Consider the following 21,031-nt stretch of genomic DNA (forward strand, 5'->3'; position numbering starts at 1 on the left):
CAAAATCAGGGTTCTTCTCTTCTGTCATAATGGTTCTATCGCCATGAATGAAACTCCAAGAAATGAATGGTTTGTCTTCCATTGTCGAAGCAACGTGAAAGCACCGAGACAAGAACTCTTAAAACAACCCTCTTTAATGGAAAAATTATACAAACTTAGAAAGCTCTCCCGCTAATCTCAACTTTCAACTCTTCAAGTAAAATAATTTGTTGAGTCTTTTAGTAAAATTATAGGGTCTACACCGTCATTGTCAAATATTTTTCATAATAAATGATATTTTATTTCAAATATAATGTGTTTGGGAAAAAACTTTTAATAATTATATTTTAGAAAAGTACTATAAGTATAACGGCTCATCGATTGTGGATGAACATCGTTAACGATGAGCACCATTAAATTAATTTATAAAATATTAGATTATAAAGTACTAAACATACAAGTATGAATTAATTAAAAATCTAAATGTAATTTAATTAAAATACAATATTTATAAAACATTAGTTTTTTATAATCTTATTTTAATTATAATTAGATCAAATATTAATTTGAAAAATTTATAATCCCTAACTTATTTTCATAGCTTTGAAGCTCCAACTGTCGCCATCGTCGCCACTATTGGTATCATCTTTCGCCGGCGGCGAAAGATGTTACCGACGATGGTGGGAGCTTTAAAGCTATGAAAATAAATTAGGGTTTATAAATTTCTCAAATTAATATTTGATCTAATTATAATTAAAATAAGATTACAAAAACTAATGTTTTATAAATATTGTATTTTAATTAAATTACATTTAGATTTTTAACTAATTTATAATTATACATTTAATATAATTTAACATTTTATAAATTAATTTAATGATATTCATCATTAACGGTACTCATCTGTGCTCGTCGAGCGTGGCAGCATAATCCTATATTTTATTATTAGCGCTCTCCCATTTCCCTCCTTTTTTTTTTTACTATCGGTTTATGTCTTTTTTATAGATTGGATTAACTTTTTCTTCTTTGATTTTGTTTAGCCGGCGACGTCATCGATTTTGATGTTGATTGTCGATCGTTGATTCTCTTTTCTTTGTCTTTTTAGCTTTTTAATAAGAATATTTTTGCTTTTGTGGTACATTTATCTCTATTTTTTTGATACGTTTTTTATTTTCTTTATCGGTCATTTGACTGTTCTTTTATTTATGTTTTTTAAGGATGAATTTGACAACGTCAAGACTGATCAAGATAATGCTTGTTTGTAATCTTGTTAATCTTCCTTGCTATGGACCTTCGGATTGAATTTGGATGCATGATTTTGCAATCGTGGATAGTTCCTCACGATGCTCAACTATGATTTATGGTTCTTGATGGTTTTTTAATAGATTAATTCTCTTTTGTGGTTCATTTACTGTAGATATCAGAGTAATTCTCTGTATTTTCTTATTATTTTCAATAGGACAGATTACATATTTATATACAAATTATCTCTCTAAAGTAAGAAACTCTAAGAAAGGAAATATACTAATCCTAAGATATGATCCCTTAAAATAAGGAATTGTAAAAATCTATTTACAGAATCCTCTAACTAAAGGAATGGTAACAAATCATATCTCTATAATTCCTACACTCTCCCTCAATCTGGAAAATATACATTGTATAATCTCAGCTTGAATAGGAATTTATTGAAAACATGCTTTTGGCAAAGCCTTAGTAAGAATGTCTGCAACTTGTTCTTTTAAAGGAATGTATGAAAGTGTGGCTTTCTTTTTGTTAACTTGATCAGCAATAAAATGCCTATCAATCTCAACATGCTTTGTCCGATCATGGTGAAATGGGTTCTTGGAAATCTGACAAAAAACTTCAAAGTGATCCCCTTGATTAGTGACAAGTTCTTTCAGTAGTTTAAGTAGCCTTCAATCAGCTTCCAACCAAGAAAACCAATTTCTTTGAGTAAATCAAGTCCATATTTTCTTTGGTTGATCACAAGTCCTTATTTTGACCTTGTCACCTCCATTCCTAGGAAATACCTTAGCTTTCCCAAGTCCTTGGTTTTGAATTCCTTATTTAACAACTTCTTCAAATTGCAAATCTCTTCTTTATCATCTCCGGTAAGAATTATGTCGTCCACGTACATAATAAGGATAGTTTTCTTATTTGTAGAAGTTACCTTGATTAAAAGAGTATGATCGGCGAGGGACTGCCTGTAGTCGTTTTTCATAATGACTTTAGTGAACCTCTCGAACCAATCTCTGGGTGATTGTTTTAATCCGTATAGATACTTGTTGAGCTTGCAAACCTTGTTGCTTCTTCAACAGACTTTAATCCATATGACAACTTCATATAAACTTCTTCTTCTAGCTTGCCATTAAGAAAAGCGTTTTTACATCAAGTTGGTGTAATTTCCAATTGCAATTTACATCCAAACTTAGGAGTACTCGAACAGTATTCAGCTTTGCCACAGGTGCAAAAGTTTCTGTGAAATCTATCCCATATGTTTGCGTAAAGCCTCTGACCACTAGTCTAGCTTTATATATCATTGAATACTACCATTGGAGTTATACTTTACAACAAAGATCCATTTACAACCAACAACATTTTTTCATTGAGGAAGGTCTGTAACGGTCCAAGTAGACTTTTTCTCTAGTGTACAAATTTCCTCTTCAACAACCATTCTCCATTTTTATATCCAAGGTTGCTATAAATGCTTCAAAAGACGGAATCAATGAATTATAACTAGCAAAATTTTCAATATGATGTTTGGTGCACTGTCTAACCCCTTTTCTAATAGCAATAGGGAAGTCATCTAGAGTAGGGAAAGTGGACTTACTGGTTTCTTCTTCTATTTCGGCAACTGGACCCAAATCCAATTCTTGGCAAGCATCAAACTGCAAAACAGCCTCAGGGATATGTTTTCTTTTCCTTGTATAGACACGAATCTGTTTGATTGGTGATGTTTGTGGAAGATTTTAAATAGGAGTAGGTGTATTTTCAGGAAGGGTGTTTAAAGTAGGTGTGGGTGAAGTAGTGATAGGTACTACAAATGAATCAATGGGAGTAATTACAGGTGAAAAATTTATAGGTAAAGACAAAATTGGGGGTAATTCTGAAGGTTGAGAATGAAGAGTAGGAGGATATACTTGATGTGGATGAAAATCCTTCCATGTCTCCCCCTGAATTTTAGCTTGAGTGAAATATGGATCATGCTCATAAAATGTTATATCCATAGTGGTAAAAAATTGTTTAGAAGGAGGATGATAGCATTTATAACCTTTCTTAAGTGAAATAATACCCAACCAGGACACACTTTAACGATTTAGGAGCAATGTTTTGGATAAAAATAATACAACCAAATATTTTAAGTGGCAGAATGGAGGAGATAGGTTTAAAATGGGGAAAGTATTGCAAAAATATAGATTGAGGTGTTTGAAATTATAAAACCTTATTAGGCATTCAATTGATTAAATATGTGGCAGTTAATAAGGCTTCCCCCACAAATATTTTGGAACATTAGTGGTAAATAGAAGAGAACGAGTAACTTCAATGAGGTGTCTATTTTTTCTTTCGGCAATGATGCTTTGCTGTGGGTTCCAACACATGAACTATGCCATTTTCCCTGAAAAAAAACACCCAAAGACATAGCAAAAAATTCACTGCCATTATCAGATTTAAAGAGCTAAATTTTGACCCAAATTGAGTGAGAACCATGTTATAAAATTAGGCAAAAACACCAGCATTTCAGGTTTATCTTTTAGCAAATAAGTCCAAGTTATCCTACTGCGATCATCAATGAAAGTGATAAACCACTTACAATTATCAGTATTCTTCACCCGAGAAGGGCCCAAAATATCACTGTGGATCAAAGCAAAAGGGTGAGAAGGCTTGTATGTAGAAGGAGAATAAGATGATTTAGTATGTTTGGCAAGAGAGCAAACTTTGCAAGAAAAAGAATTTGACCTTTTATGAATGAATAGAGCAGGAAAAACTTTCGCAAGATAGTGAAAACTAGGATGGCCTAAATGATAGTGCCATAACATAACATTATCATCTTTTTTTTAAAGCAATGAAAGATTTCAAGATTTTGGTTTTGGTAGAGGCAAGAGGAATATAGAGATCATTCTGCAAGCTGGCCTTACCAATCATCTTCTTCGAGTTCAGTGCCTACAAAGTACAATCAATATCAGTAAAAATTGCAGAGCAATGCAAGTCGATGGAAAGTTTACTAACTGAAACGAGATTGCAAGCCAGATTTGGTACGAAGAGGACATTTTTAAGTACAATTTGTTCATTGTGAATAGCAGTGTCATGTCCTTCTATTTTGCACAAGGAACCATCAGCCGTTTTGACATCTTTACCAAAGTTTGGAAAAAATTGCAAAACAAATCCTTATTACCAGTCATATGATCCGTAGCACCATAATCGAGGATCCAATTAGAAGTCAAATGGGAGGAGAAAAAACTGTAGCATAAGGGTTACCTTCTGGTTCTTTCATGACCAGATTACCTTCTGATTGAGCAGCATAACCAGAAAAATTTTCTGGATTCGAAGTGATCTCCGGAGTAGGAGAAGAAGTTGTGGACATCATCTAGGTTGGAAAGAAACTGTAACCTAAACTGATACCATGTAGAAATCAGAGTAATTCTCTGTATTTTCTTATTATTTTCAATAGGACATATTACATATTTATATACAAATTATCTCTCTAAAGTAGGAAACTCTAAGAAATGATGAAAGATATTAATCCTAGGATACGATCCCTTAAAATAATGAATTGTAGAAATCTATTTACAGAATCCCTTAACTAAAGGAATGGTAACAAATCATATCTCTATAATTCCTACATTTACCGATGTAATCAAATATGTGTGTATCTATTTTATGTTCAAATCTTTTGGTTGGATTTTTAATCTTTTCCATGTATGATCCTTATATGATATAAAGTCGCTAGTTTCAATGTTATAGGAAAATGTTCAAATTATGTATTTAGTTTATGATGATAATTGTAAACTCTTGTTGTAATTTTAAATATTTTCATTTTTTAATAATACTAACGACTTCGATTCAATAAATAAATAAATAAATTTTATTAACTCCATCTTCATTGCTGCCTATTAGACTTAATTGTATTTCCCCGGCCAATGCTACATTTAAAGCATATTTTTCCCGTCCTAACTCTCCATCTCTTTCTCAAGAAAATGAGAGAAATTCCTCCTCACCAAGGTGGTGCCAATGCGACAGGTCCGGTACTATCTATTTTTTTAGTTCGGAGTAAAATTAAAAAAAATGGGCTCCTAATTCAATAGAATTTAAGAAATATGTAATATAAAATTTCTATTAGAATTATTTTATTGAATTAAACAAATAATAATTCATTACAATATCTAAAATGTCAAAAATATATTTAAGTATACAAATACTTATAAAAAAATATTGTCTTCAAGCATTTCTTGATGTAAATTTATTGATAATAGTGTCAACATCAATATTTTCCCATATATTTTTCTTAATACATGACCTAACATTTGGAAATAAAAGAACAATCATATCTAGGATTTGGAAATATATAAAAATCAAAAGAAATAATTTGGAAACATGATTTTACCTAGAATTTTAAGCACCACAATTGATGATAAACAATTGTAACTTTGTGTTTATGAGAAATATTAAAAATTAAAAAAGTGAGTAATAAATTTTAGAGGAATTATGAAATATAGAAGAAAAAAGAAGCATGTTAATTATACTTCAATTTTCTCCTCCATTGAGTTTTGAAGAGAAAAAACAAACGTTAATAAATTTTCCATTGATATGAAAAATTGGGAAAGAGATTCAGTGAATTGATGGTGAGAATTTGGAAAAATCAAAATTAAAAAGAATCAATTGATTTTTTTTTGAATTTTGAAAAAGAAATATTAAATTAGAGTTTTATGAGAAAGTGAAATAATTTATCAACATTAATATAAAAATTCAATAACGACAACCGACACCTTAATAAACTCATGATGCCCCTGCAATGCGGCGACCAATCTCAGCTCAGTCATCCTCATTTCTTCATCCGTCTCGACTTTCCTCCTCTTGTAAGTAGGAGGCTTAGGGTTTAACATTGTTTTCCCTTCTCCAATTCGGCGAGTCCCAGCTCAGTTCTTCATCAATGTCGAATTTCCTCCTTTTGTAAGTAGGAAGCTTAGGGTTTAACATTGTTTTTCCCTTCTCCAATTCGGCGAGTCCCAGCTTAATCTTCCTCAATTCTTCATCCATGTCGAATTCCCTCCTCTGGTAAGTAGGAGGCTTAGAGTTTAACATTGTTTTTCCCTTCTCCAATTCGGCGAGTCCCAGCTCTACTTTCCTCAATTCTTCATCCATGTCGAATTCACTCCTCTCGTAAGTAGGAGGCTTAGGGTTTAACATTGTTTTTCCCTTCTCTAATTCGGCGAGTCCCAGCCCAATCTTCCTCAGTTCTTCATCCCCTCCTCTCGTAAGTAGGAGGCTTAGGCTTAACATTGTTTTTCCCTTCTCTAATTCAGTGAGTCCCACCTCAATTTTCCTTGGTTCTTCATCCATGTCAAATTTCCTCCTCTCGTAAATAGGATGCTTAGGGTTTAACATTGTTTTTCCCTTCTCCAAACTTCTGTTATTCTTCAGATAACGATGATTGTTGCTTTCACAATCTTCAAACCTTGAACTTTTGTTCATCGAAAGAGATAAGTCTAACGAAACATCATCGTTTTTGGTTCGGTCTGACTGCAAATCATCGCCGCTCTTCTCCATGCACATTAGATCACGTACTTCGAATGTGCGTGGTCCCGACATGAAAGCTCCATTGCCGATCTTATCTATAAAGTTCACCATTTCAATTGGTGTTGACGAAGACGAGGATGTATTGCCAAGTGAAAGAGATAAATCCAAAGAAACATTGATCTCTTCAAAATCTTGGAGTCCCGACATGAATGCTCCGTTGCCGATCTTCTCCAAAAAGTTCACCGTTTTACGTTCTAATTTCTTCTGCCATAACGGTGCCACCGACATATCAGTTGATGTTGATGAAGACGATGGTGTTTTACCAAGCGAAAGAGACAAACCCAATGGAACATTGGTCTCTTCAAAATCAGGGTTCTTCTCTTCTGCCATAATGGTTCCACCGCCATGAATAAAACTCCAAGGAATGAATTGTTTGTCTTCCATTGTTGAAGCAACGTGAAAGCACTGAGACAAGAACTCTTAAAACCCTTTCTTTAATGAAAAAATTATACAAAGGCAAAATAATAAAGACGGGCGGTAGGGTTTATACAAACATAATTCCAAATTCATGTAGGAAGTTAATTCCATACTTGGAAACTTTATTTTCAAGTAAATTAATTAGTCGTGGTATTTTAGTGAACGTATAGGGTTTATTCTTGCCATCGTCATTATTAAATCTTTTTCTTAATAAATACTAACATTTTATTTTAAATATAATGTGCTTCTCGATTTTTATATTAATTTTTTATTTCAACTTTTTTACTTGTACATTTATTTGATAACCTTTTAATAGTTTTTACGTAAATATCTTTTTTAAAAAAGATTACGACACGTTCACGAAAATAAATGGAATAATATATATTAATGATAACTTTCACATGGAGAGATCTGTGATTTGATTTAGATTTGGTTTAAAGATTAGATCAACCTTTACGACTCGAGTTAAAATTTCAATAATTTTAAAGTAATAGATTTTAGAACATATCAACTCGAATTAAAATTTCATTATTTTTAAAGTAATAATTTTTAGAACCTATCGTATGATTAATTTAAATGACAACTATTCTTAAAATATTATTTATTATTAACCAATGGGTTTGTTCAAGTGGTAAGAAATTTGATATCATTTAAGTAAATCTCGAGTTTAAGTCATTGTGTATGCAGAAAATCTCCGTTGGGAGACTCACTCACCACATCCAGGTGTACGACTTGGGTCGGTTCGAATTAGACAAGACAAAACCTTGAAAACCGGGAGGGCAACAAAAATATTATTTATTGAAACTAGTTAATTATTATTTGTTTCAATGCTTAATTAATATTTTTGAAATTAGTTACATCACACATCCCTAAGTTATGATTATTATTTTAAATTAATTCTAAATTTGTGAACGTTTCAATTTCATCACAAACTTTTGGTATATACTAATTATATCTCTTATTAATAAAACTGTAAGGCCAAATTATATTATTAACGATTGTAAAAGATTTTTTTCTAATACTCGGATGAGATTTTCAGGAAACCAATAGTCTTGTTGCCTACAATTATGGGTTAGATTTTTTATTCACTCGAGTCTGATCTGAGTATAACACCCCTTCACCGTCATAGATAGATTTGACTTGGATTTGGGGAAATTTCACCCAGCCTGATTTTTAAATAAAACTATATGCATCTGGCCTAACCAAACACACACACAAAATACCCCTCCACTTGTAATCTAGCTTGAGTTGGATTTAGAGAAGTTTCATCATGTCTGATTTTTAAGATAAAAACACACATATAGATCTAATAAAATACATAGAAAGATAGATAGATTGATAGGTATTATAATAATTATCCGTGAATATAAAGGTCAATTATATTATTATTTTCAAGTTGAGTCGAATGTTTTTTACTATAAATTCAAACTCAACCTGACCTGATTCTATCCTTTAAAATTTTTTACCCAATCCGATCTGATTTTTTCTTTAAAAAATCCAATTCAATCGAAGCTCAAATTTTCAATAGAAAAAACGACTTGATTTGATGGTGCAATGTCAAAACCTATTCTTTAATATTTTCTAAATATTCATTTTGATCTTTATTTTAAATATATATTTTAATCTTTAACTTTTTGTTTTTGTCAGAATATTTTTGTTATGAAAGTCGTTAGTTAATCTCAGCTAATACTAATTACGAACATGATATATTCATGTGTTAAGTTATGATATAACATAATGTTAGAACCAAAATCATAAATAAATTAATATGAAAACTAACCATGATATAATTGATAACTCCGTAAAAATATTATATTTTAGGCCTTTTTACTTAAGTTATTGATTGTCTAAAAGTCATTGACATAGCATTTTAGTTGCATATAGTTGCATTTAGGACATTTCTACATGTGGTAGATAAGTTTTGTCACGACAAAGTTTTATTTGATCATACTAATGTTGCTGATGAGAAGGGTTGTGTGTTGGCTGTGATGATGCATGTAATAGGAAATGACCGAGGAAGAATTTATTTACCAAGAAAAAATTTTGTGCCAAGTCCAAAGGAACTGAAGACGATGATCGTGAGGAATAATTTTGCCGCAACAAGTTTTAACTCACAAGTCTGACGCAGTACAAGACAAAATTACTGACGTCGTGTGACCAGCTGTCCAATGTACCTCACGTGAACCCCTACTCATGCTAAGAATTTGGGACCACTGCCAGCTACCATTTTATTCACACAATGGGTATGAAACTTAAGGGTATTTAGGGAAATTTCAAGGGCACTAAACCCTAGAAATTTCCATTATAAATATGACATTATACCCTCTAAAAGAGACAAACATATACCATAGGAAAAAAGTTTTGGAGAAAGGCAGTTGCAGCATCTTCTTTTCTAACCGTCCTTGGTGTCCTCCATAGCCAGGCTTCGTCGGAGCAGCGGCCATGCCCTTGAGAGAGGCTGGTGTGCTAGAGCAGTTTTGGTGGTGGTCTGATGTCACAGTAGAGCTCTGTTCTGGGAGTTTTTCTTCATCTTGTTCTTCATTTCTTATCTTTTAAGGGCTTGTATTTATTGAGTATTTTTAGATGATATTAACCACACCATGAACTATTTTATTTGGTGTTGGAAATGTTTGAATGATACTTTATTTTACTGTTAATGAATGATTAAGTATGCTTTTGTTAAATGTTGTTTTTTCACTGTTTTAATCTTTTTCCTTGACACTATAAGAGCTTTTGAAAGATTCATTGGTGCCTTGGTAAAACATTCCTAGTATTTGTAAGAGCTTTTGAAAGATTTCCATTTTTCTAGGAGTTGATACCTAATATTCGAAAAAGTTATGTTAGATCTACGTGAACAAGGGAACTGATTTGGGATGATATGGTTCTAATATGCCTTAGAGATAAGGAGAGGGTTTCATTTGACTAAGAGGGATAAATGCTAAAGTAGATAAGCTAGTGCTACTATTTACGCTGAGGAGTATTACTGTAATAACAGTTTGACAAACCAAGGGTTGTAGTTAACGTTGAGTGGTATTGCTGTAGCAATAGTTTATCAGGTTTCGTGTTAGAGATACTCTTGGAACATTTCAGTAAATCCTATCGAGCAACATAGACATAGCATACTAAGATCATCCTAGACATAGAATAATTTCTCGCCATAGCAAATCCAACCCAAGTGCTCCGTTAGAAGTTTGATTGTGTGAGGTTTTTAGTATATATTCGAAACTCAAACTTTTTTAGCCTTAGCAACTTTTATTTGTTTACTCTTGCATATTTTTCTTACCACGACAAAACTTTACTGCTCGCTTCACTTCACACTTTTCTCGCCTCGACACATTTTCCATATGTTCATACAATTTGCTACGCTTATTTTTTCTTTGTGAATACCATTAGACAAGAAGCGTAGGACTAGTTAGTGACACCTAGTTCTAGCTATAGAAATCTTTAAAATTTTCCCCAATCCTAGTGGAGACGATAACTCACTTACTACTATATTACTTGCATAGATTGTGTATATTTGCACAGATTTGCATGCCACAACACACACATTTACACGCGATCAATAATCATGCTAAAACATCAAGAACAAAATAAATACTAGATGCGGAAGCGTACCTAAATTAATCGATATGTTGAAAATTTTTAGTATATCTTTGGTTGTGATCTTCCAAGAAGATAGAGTTCTCTTAAGTATAAACTCTCTAATGGAGATAAGAGAAAACACGAGATTGTCTGTTTCTTGGGGACCATAACCCTTTTATATAACTGATTTAAGAATTAGTTATTGTTTGAACTTATAACTCTGTTGGTGAGTTAATCGATTGGATGAATAGGCCAAGAGGGGTGAATTGGCAATTAAAATTTTGGTGGAAGTTTTGACAGAAAATTGAAAAGATTTGCACAACGATTTAGAGTGGTTCGACTTTCTCAACCAAAGTCTACGTCCACTACCTTAGCTATCCACACTAAGGATTTTTCACAAATTCACTAATTTATCTTTCTTTTGAGGACAAAGAGTAAACTTACAACTCCCTCAAGAATTATACCCCAAATTCTTGAGAACACAATCTCCTAAAGAGAAAATTACAAATTTTACAAACTTACAGAAAAAAAACCTTACAAGGTAGAATGTTTGCACAATTCTAGGACAAGGAAAGAACACTTAAAGATAAATACAATTGAGCACGAAGTGTGTTTTTGAAAGCAAAATGAATATTGAATAGATTTTGGCTTGAATTGCTCAAACTTGATGTTTGATGCTTTCTCTCTTGATTATTTCTCAATACTTGATGATGAAATGCTTCAGAACTTGTTTAAATACACCTGGGATGAATTCAGACTGTTGGGAATCAAATTAGTGATAATAGAGTCGTTGTAGTGTAAAAATCCTCTTAAAGAAGCTGCTAAGAGTGTATGGGTATCGATACCATTTGAATGTGTATCAGTACTACCTGTATAAAATTCAAATATTTCGACCGTTATAAAACCAAGGGTATCGGTACCTCTTAAGGGGGTATCGATACTTATATGTAAATAGGTATCGGTACCTGTCATGGTATCGGTAACCATTTTGCATTATGTTTTTCTCGGAGTCAAAATCAACACGAGGGGTATCGGTACCTTACCTTTGGGATAGACCCCTTCACCACCCTTCTATCGTCTGAGATTCAAATGATAAACTTAGACACACCTTAGCATTTTTTTATTCATCCTCTTTATGCTGCAATTTTGAGAGTTGAAAGACGAGAAAATTTGCTTGCAGGTGTGCATGAAAAAGTTCTTAACCTTGTTGCACGGCTTGATATAGCTATTGATGTGGCCCATGCAATCACCTATCTTCATATGTATACATGTTTCTTTTAAAGATAACATTTTAAACAAGGACTTCGCTGTTGTTGGAGAAATATGAATGGAGAGATTAACAAGATTATGCATTGAATTCTTGTAGATCACCCAACAACTCAATCATCCACAGAGACATAAAGTCTTCCAATATTCTCTTTACCAAAAAGCTTCAAGCCAAAGTTACCGATTTCAGTTACCGATTTCAGTTTCGCTAGGTTGGCTGTTGCATAGATTCTGGTGAAACCTCGTGTCTACACAAGTTAAATGAACTGCCTGCTACCTCAATCCGGAGTATCTAAGAACCTATCAACTAACAGAAAAGTGTGATGTTTATTCATTTAGTGTATTATTGGTTAAAATAGTAACGCCATCGAAACCAAAATATAATAGTTTTATGATTGTACATAACACTACCAAGTTCCTTTCATGAAAGAACATGGAAGAAGATCCATGGCTCAAAATAATGACCAACCATTTATCCCACAAGGGAAAAGTCGTATCATCTCTCACAAGAACTGCCTTTTAAGAATTTGAAGGTGTACTGTATATTGGATCATTTTCTCCAATTTTATTCCAAAAGGAACAACTGAAAGTTGCATTTAATGATGATCACCCGACGAAAAAAATTCTCAAGTTAGCATTACAATGCTTGGATCCTCGTTAACACAATCGGCCTGGTATGAGGAAGTGTGGAGATATTCTATGGAGCATCCGAAAGGATTATAGAAAACTATCGGCCATTGACCTTCGTTCTTATTCATCTAATTCCCAATGAAGTGGTTCAGTTAGAGAAATGTTAACAAAAGGTTATTCTCACTAAGTTACAAATAACAAAGTGTTGTTAAATTTAAACCAGCATACAAATGTATAGAGAAATCAATACAATGGTCTGGCTTGGGGGTCAAATTAGGATCCACCATCAATGGAGGCAAGACTATGCAGGAAATGTGCTTGTATGGTTTGGATTATATGTATTGAAAATTTAATTTGTTGATTAATTAAAAGTTGTTTTATTTATGTTCTAAGGGTTTTTTGCCAAAATAATTCATGTGGGATCAGTGCTACAGTGGAAGTCAAACTCTATATTCCAACAGTATAATATCTAATCTTTCAACATGTTTTATCTCTGTTCTAAGGGTTTTTAGCCAAAATAATTCATGCGGGATCAAAAAAATGTATTACTACAGTGGAAGTCAAACTCTATATTCTAACAATACAATTTCTATTCTAATCTTTCAACATTTCATGGCAGAAGAAAAAGAATAGGAGGAGGAGGAGGTTTTAGTTTATAGAGTAGTAGTAGTAGTAGAAGAAGAAGAAGAAGAAGAAGGGGGGAGGGGGAGGGGGAGGTTTTAGTTTAGAGAGTAGTAGTAGTAAAATAAGAAGAAGAAGAAGAAAAAGAAATGTGGTGAAGGGGTTTTAGTTTAAGAGAAGAAGAAGAAAAAAAGGTGATGAATGGGTTTTAGTTTACAAAATAAAAGAAGAAGAAGAAGAAGAAGGGTTATCGGAGTTAATATGCAACGTCAGCCCTAGCTAACGTAAGGTAACAACAAAAACTTTACTGAAAATAAACTAAAAGTTTGATAACTATATTGCAAATTTTAAAAGTTGGATGACCAATACAAATACCTTAAAAGTTTAGGGACTATTTATATGCTTTACCCTAAATATTATTAAAATTTAGGTTTTGTATTTTTGTCATTTAATTGTAATTTACTATTATAACATTAAATTTTAGTTATGAATTCAATTTCTAATATTAAATTACTTCCCATAAACTTTAATTTGAATATTTTTATGACTAATTTTTAAAAGATTTTCAATGATAAGCATTAAATTTTAATTTATGTATCAATTTGGTTTTTACAAAAAATTGTCAATATTTTGACTTCGTATTTGGTCATTCAACGCATGTTATCGATCATCATTTGCAGTAAGATTGATTTACAAAATTCACATTTTATTCATTTTTCTTATTCTTGTATTGTTTTTTACGAAACTCAATTAAAATCGATAAAAATATAAATAAGTGTTTGATATTATAATAATTTTATCTTTTTTAATGATCGTTTGATGAAACTGATATTAAAATATATTGTTTATTTTCTTAAGGGAATATTTTTTACTATTTGAATTCTCGAATAAAAATCTCAATAGCGGATGATTTTACTCAAAATTATCAACAACAAACATGATTTTAATTCTGGGTTGATTGTCAAATACTAAAATAAAAAGATAGTAATAGACAACAATTTTAATCATATATATTTTTAAAAGAGAAAATAACCTCAGTGACCAAAAATCTTAGATAATATACGATTTTGATCAATTTTTTTTGGATTTGCGAAAATGACTAACAAAATCGCAATGCGATCTCTAATTCGCATTGCGATCTCCACTATCGCAAATTCGCGTTGCATTTCGCGTTGCGATTTTCAACTATCGCAACGCGATTTTCAACTATCGCAACGTGAAATGGAAAATCGCAACGCGAAATGCAACGCGAATTTGCGATAGTGGAGATCGCAATGCGAATTAGAGATCGCATTGCGATTTTGTTAGTCATTTTCGCAAATCCAAAAAAAGTTGGTCAAAATCGTATATTATCTGGGATTTTTGGTCACTGAGGTTATTTTCTCTTTTTAAAAAGTTCAATAGACAAATGACACGTACGTGAGAGCAAATAGAAGTAATAGGTGTCTATTTTGGTAAATAAACCATCTCTAAATTTGAAATTCTCGCGAGTATTTTATTGTTTTTGCTTTAATATGTGGTGTTATTTATCAGAGTAAAAAAAAAGAAACAAAAATTATGGTCGAAAAGGGCTCTCGCATGTCGAGAAAATTACATGGAAATTTATCACAAATAGCTCTAATCTTTTACCGATCGGGCCTCGAGCAAACCCTCAACTCGAACCATCGACAGGTACCGTTTTCCTTCTTTTTCATTGAAAAGAAATGTTACTCTCGGAATCATAGATCTGTTTTCCGATCGTCTTCAGCTTTAGTCGATTTAAGTTACAAAAGATTCTGCATGCCTTCTTTGACTTGTTTATAGATTGGATAACCTTTTCTTCGCATTTGTTAGGATCTCAATTTAATCCATATGTGTTATAACTTAGTGCGTGGTTAAATAAATAGTTGTGCGGATTTAATCGTGATTTCTGTTTTTATTTACCCCCCAAATTTGAAGTTTGAAATATAATTAAATGATTATTTTGAGTTTATTGGTATATTTACAGGGGTAATACCTTTTGATTAACATGGCAATGATCGATGAGCCTTTGTATCCCATTGCGGTGTTGATCGATGAGCTAAAGAATGAAGACATTCAACTTCGTTTGAACTCGATCCGTAAGCTCTGTACGATTGCAAGCGCCCTTGGGGAAGAAAGGACTCGAAAGGAATTGATCCCGTTTCTTAGTGAGAACAATGATGACGATGATGAAGTTCTCCTTGCTATGGCAGAAGAATTGGGAGTTTTCATTCCTTATGTTGGAGGTGTGGAATATGCTAATGTTTTGCTGCCTCCGTTGGAGACTCTTTGCATTGTTGAGGAAACTTGTGTGAGGGATAAGGCTGTTGATTCATTGTGTCGAATTGGTGCCCAGATGAGGGAGCAGGATTTGGTTGAGTCCTTTATTCCAATGCTGAAGGTTGGTTTCTGCTTTATGTGTTTTTTCTTTTTTCCCTGAAGTGTATATATAATTTAGATAGTTTTGCATGTGGGTGCATGATAGAATGCTTCTGTTGGTTGCAATAAGGAACTATGAAAAATTGAATAGAATTTGGTTGTGTTTAATGTGTATGGTGAAAAGATTGTTAGTGGAATAAAGCTCTCTCTTATAATGCTTGAAAATGCTATAAACCAGAGTGGATGAAAGCACCCCTGAATCTTGTGTTTTTTGTTTCAGAATTAGTAATTTTTCTGTCATTAACTGCTGATGTGTGTGTTTTGCAGCTCTGCCTTGTTGTCATTTGGATAATTGTACGATATATAATATGATCATTCCTAAGCCTAGTGACCCGTTGATGGTGTTATCCTTAATATGTACTCAATTTTTTAGCTGTAATCCTTACCATACTTGATATAGTTTTACCTAACTAAAAATAAAATGAATTTGTTGTCTTCAACTTGCAGAGATTAACCGCTGGTGAGTGGTTTACAGCTCGAGTTTCCTCTTGTGGATTGTTTCATATTGCATACCCAAGTGCCCCAGAGGTGGTGAAAACTGAATTAAGAATAATATACTGTCAGCTCTGCCAAGATGACATGCCCATGGTTAGGAGATCTGCCGCAACAAATCTTGGAAAATTTTCTGCTACAGTAGAAGCAACTCATTTAAAAGTGGACGTTATGTCTATGTTCAATGTTTTGACACAAGATGGTATGTAGATTGCCTAGTTTATCTCTTTTGCTTCATTATGACCACTTGTGTTGCTGATAGTTCTTTGACAGATATATGCTTTAAAGTACTTTAAACGGATAGATGAGCAGGATAATTGATTTGAGTTAATAATCCTGGTCAGAAATCATAAGGGGAGTGTTAGTAGCCTTATGGTATTGTTCCTTTTAGAGGGGATGAATTTAAGTTTAAACTTGAAGAGGAGGAATTGGGAAAAGGGTTGTGTGCAGTTCCTTTCTAATTCTAGCCTTTCTTTTTTGTATTGAAAATTCCGAAGATTGCGTTTTGGAAAATTTCAACTTCATCTTTTTATCTTTTTCCTTCTACTTCTGAAAAATTTGATTTTTATTGATTATGAGCAAGAGTCATGGACAGTCACCCAAAAAATTAGATCAACAGATACTTGAGCTGTTCTGACCTTCATGGCAACCTGTAACCCCTTTTTTCTTCTTCCAGTCATTTCAATGAATTATATCAAAGAATCTGTGAAATTTATCTAGTGTTTCATGTATAAAGCATAACTAAGGCTGATAAATCACTTTTTGGGATTTTATCCTTGTTTATAAATGAAGGAATAAAAGGATCCCTTATCTACGGCCACTTGTTCATATGTATGCCTTTGATTCTGCATATTTAGTTTTTCATTATTATTTTTGAGTTTATAATTTGTAACAGAGTTTGAAATGCTTATTTGCTCCAATCTTTTGTCCCTGTAGATCAAGATTCTGTGCGATTGCTAGCCGTTGAGGGTTGTGCAGCTCTTGGAAAGTTGTTGGAACCCCAAGATTGTGTGGCTCACATTCTCCCAGTCATAGTTAGTTTCTCACAGGTAGACCATGTATTATGAATATTGTTTTACTAATATGTGTGATTCACTCCACTAGAAATTGATTAACCTCTAAGGGTTTTTTTTTCCTTCATGCGGAGAATATATCTTGTATAGGTTTTTGATGCAAAGAAATATCTTGCATGATTTCTAGTTAATTTTAAAGCATTTTTCTTGCCTTTTGAAGTGACATGTGATGGATGTTATGGTTCTTTTAATTCCCCCCCCCCACTCCGCGCTTCTGCGTTCTCTATTTTTCCCATTCTTAAATATGGTGATTTATAATTTTGAGTTATTTTTTATGGTATTACTATTGCTTCTAGGACAAGTCATGGCGTGTCCGATATATGGTCGCAAATCAGTTGTATGAGCTGTGTGAAGCTGTTGGTCCTGAGCCTAGTAGGTAAGCCCTATAATCACGTGGCATGAACTGTTATAGTTTCTGCTGTCCTGACATCTATTGTTACACCTGTTTTCTGCTGTTTTACCATCTTCCCATTCCCCTTGATCTCTATTGATGAATTTCCTTGTTTCCTCTCTATTTAATTAGAAATCCATAGAGTTGGCATATGGCAGTTTTTAGTTATCATGCTTTGGCCATACAAAACTGATTTATTTAAGTTACTTTTTGTGAACTTTATTTTGAATGAGCATATCAACTACAATCAAATGATATTGTAAGGTTTGAATGTTTAGGTCAGACCTGGTACCTGCATATGTTCGCCTACTTCGTGATAATGAAGCTGAAGTACGGATAGCTGCTGCTGGAAAAGTAACTAAGTTTTGCCGAATTCTGAATTCAGAATTAGCAATTCAGAACATTCTTCCTTGTGTTAAGGTAAAAATGCTTATGGAATTCTTTGACTACTTCATTTGTAGTGGTAATCTAGTTTTGCCACTCTTGCTATGTTCTGATTTAGTTAGTGTTGCCTGCTGTAGGAACTATCAACAGATTCATCCCAGCATGTTCGTTCTGCTTTGGCTTCAGTTATAATGGGAATGGCACCCATTTTAGGGAAGGTAAAAACAGTCCTTTTTTGTTTTCAGACAGTCCACCTCTATGAAATTCATATTTGGGAAACAGTATAGGTTTCATAATGTTTTCTGGTATTTTTTTTATACATGCAATAATGTTATCTCGTTGATGGTTGCAGGATGCGACCATAGAGAAACTGCTTCCTATATTTCTTTCTCTTTTGAAAGATGAATTTCCAGATGTCCGGCTGAATATAATTAGCAAGCTTGATCAAGTCAACCAGGTGGGGCATAATTTAAGATTTTGTTAAGAACGGTTTCAACAATTGTTTTTTCAAACTGTTAGCTTGTCACCTGATTTGGGTGAATGGTCTTAAATTTTCTTTGTTTTACTGAGAAGTGAAAGGAAATCTGTGACTGGATTAACTGTTAAATACTTCGAGGTTTGGATTAATAATGTGTTATGAATTAATATTTTGGAGTGAGGCTGCAAAACCTAGGATCTACATCCTAACCTTAACACAAGAGCTAAGTTGGAGTGAATTGTGTCATTGATTATATCTATAATATTTGACTGGCACTTATCGCCCAGATTTTCGTTATTTCTCGTCTCTATTTTAATAATTTGTTTTGCCGGGGTGGTTGGACGTGCTACATACTAGGGGCATGTTAATGAATCTCTCTCTCATATAGTCGAATGCACATATTGTTAACATGCCTATTATTGCAGGTAATTGGAATTGATTTGCTGTCCCAGTCCCTATTGCCAGCAATTGTGGAGCTTGCCGAGGATAAACACTGGAGGGTTCGGCTTGCAATAATAGAATACATACCTTTATTGGCAAGCCAGTTGGGTGTTGGCTTTTTTGATGACAAACTCGGCGCACTCTGCATGCAATGGCTAAAAGATAAGGTGCAATGGAGTTTATGTGCCTGTTTCTTTACAATTCTATTCCTATTCAAGTGCGTCTCTTGTCGGAGAGTAGAAATAACAGATATTAACTAGGAACTTATTATGAGATAAAATTTTCTAACGTTGTTGGTTGTAGGTTTATTCCATCCGTGAAGCTGCTGCTAATAATGTGAAGCGCCTGGCAGAAGAATTTGGACCAGAATGGGCAATGCAGCACATAGTTCCACAGGTCAGTTTGCTTTCCCAATCCCTATGAGTAAGAAAAAAGGGAGACACCTGAAGATGATGCCAGGTCTCAATAAGACGTCTTTTCCCGAATATCTATTTACAGGTTTTGGACATGATAAGCGACCCGCAATATCTATATCGGATGACCATTCTGCAGGCGATATCTCTACTTGCCCCTGTTCTGGGCAAAGAAATTACTTGTTCAATGCTTCTCCCCGTGGTTATCAATGCTTCAAAAGATAGGTAAAGCTGATACAAGTTTGATTTGAAACTGTTTATTCGGATCCTTCGTCTTCACTTTTCAGTTACGAGACCAAAAATTGCATTATCGCAGGGTACCGAACATCAAATTTAACGTGGCCAAAGTGCTGCAGTCGATTATCCCTATTGTCGATCAGTCTGTAAGTAAAATTTATTTTCGTTTCAATGGCTGTCACTGTTAAAGTTCTAGTGTTTATATTATAATGTAACTGTGAAATTTGTTGTTGTTTATATAATCGTTGAATGATGAACACAAACAGGTGGTGGAGAAGACAATCCGTCCATGTCTAGTTGAACTCAGTGAGGATCCAGATGTTGATGTGAGGTTTTTCGCCACCCAAGCCCTACAATCAAGTGATCAACTCACCATGATGTCTAGCTAGAACCCTAGATTAATGATATCTCTTTTAGTTCAGTCCCTTTTTTAACCTTCAGTTTTTGTTTTTGTTTCCTTTGTTAATTGTGTTGTATACCCATTTGAACTCAAAAACTCGGTTGCAATATGGATATGTGATTTTTTTAACTTAGGTGCTGGAGTTCTTCTGTCAAACAATCTTATGGTGCTATTTTTTTTTTCATTTTTATAAATGGGAGTAAATTTAGATTGCACTTGTTTTTTTTTATTCCGAGTTATTCAATTCAATTCGGAATTTTGATTCGAATTAGGAGTTTAAGTTTGAGTTTGTGAAGTTCGAATAATTAAAACATTCAAAATTAAAATGATTTCTAGTTAAAATAAATAATTTAATTGTTTTGAGATTTTATTTGTAATTTTCTTGTCTCTTCAATTCTTATTTTATTTCAAGTATATTGTGATTGATTCGGAAATTTGGTTGAGTGGTTGTAACTTTTGTAAAAAAAAATCCCTTCAATCCTCAACTGTGGGAATTAATTTGGATTGTATATTATACATCCTCAAATTATATATTAGATTCTATATTGGCCCCTAAACTCAAATTATTTTAACCAAATCCTTCAATTAGTCAAACTATTTGTTTTACAACGAAATGTCAACTTCAATCTAAAATGATTTTTCTAAATATAACTATGGATTAACAAATATTTTGGAATACATCAAAACTAAGTGTTCAACATCCTAGATTAATGAACTTACTGAAATAATACTTTAATTCGAGGATTTGATTGAAATGTTTTGAAATTTAAGACATCAAATGAAATTAACCCAATTTAATTTTCTACGTGAATCACTGTATGAAAATTAAATGGTACACTTGGTAATTGATGCAAATGTTCCATCAATCACTTCTAGCTATCTTTAATGGTTTCACGTTTAAGTAAAATTCACATTATCAATGTTTGATTGAGAATGATTTTTCTCACAAAAGATTATTGAGTTATTTAAATTTTGATAATATTGATGTGTATT

At 33.0% G+C, this 21,031-nt stretch overlaps 1 protein-coding gene across 1 annotated transcript; it reads left to right on the forward strand.

The window, feature by feature from the left end:
• The first annotated feature begins 14,839 nt into the window (after nt 1-14,839).
• LOC120181940 (serine/threonine-protein phosphatase 2A 65 kDa regulatory subunit A beta isoform-like) lies at nt 14,840-20,099 on the forward strand. The gene is made up of 13 exons (XM_039186966.1): nt 14,840-14,961; nt 15,278-15,691; nt 16,177-16,423; nt 17,158-17,270; nt 17,591-17,670; nt 17,964-18,105; nt 18,207-18,287; nt 18,422-18,526; nt 18,973-19,155; nt 19,292-19,384; nt 19,487-19,626; nt 19,718-19,784; nt 19,905-20,099. Exons 2-13 carry the CDS (start codon nt 15,299-15,301, stop codon nt 20,025-20,027), a joined length of 1,767 nt encoding a protein of 588 aa, XP_039042897.1. The 5' UTR covers nt 14,840-14,961; nt 15,278-15,298; the 3' UTR covers nt 20,028-20,099.
• The last annotated feature ends 932 nt before the right edge of the window (nt 20,100-21,031 follow it).

The sequence above is a fragment of the Hibiscus syriacus genome, unplaced genomic scaffold (genome assembly GCF_006381635.1).
Source record: "Hibiscus syriacus cultivar Baekdansim isolate YM2019G1 unplaced genomic scaffold, ASM638163v2 tig00112609_pilon, whole genome shotgun sequence".
Lineage (NCBI taxonomy): Eukaryota > Viridiplantae > Streptophyta > Magnoliopsida > Malvales > Malvaceae > Hibiscus > Hibiscus syriacus.

Excerpts from the sequence above, each read along its gene's own strand:
- LOC120181940 (XM_039186966.1), top strand. The coding sequence starts at position 15,299 with ATGGCAATGATCGATGAGCCTTTGTATCCCATTGCGGTGTTGATCGAT. Across the intron at positions 17,671-17,963 it reads GTTGGTCCTGAGCCTAGTAG|GTCAGACCTGGTACCTGCAT; the intron begins GTAAGCCCTATA and ends TTGAATGTTTAG. Across the intron at positions 19,156-19,291 it reads TGCAATGGCTAAAAGATAAG|GTTTATTCCATCCGTGAAGC; the intron begins GTGCAATGGAGT and ends TGTTGGTTGTAG.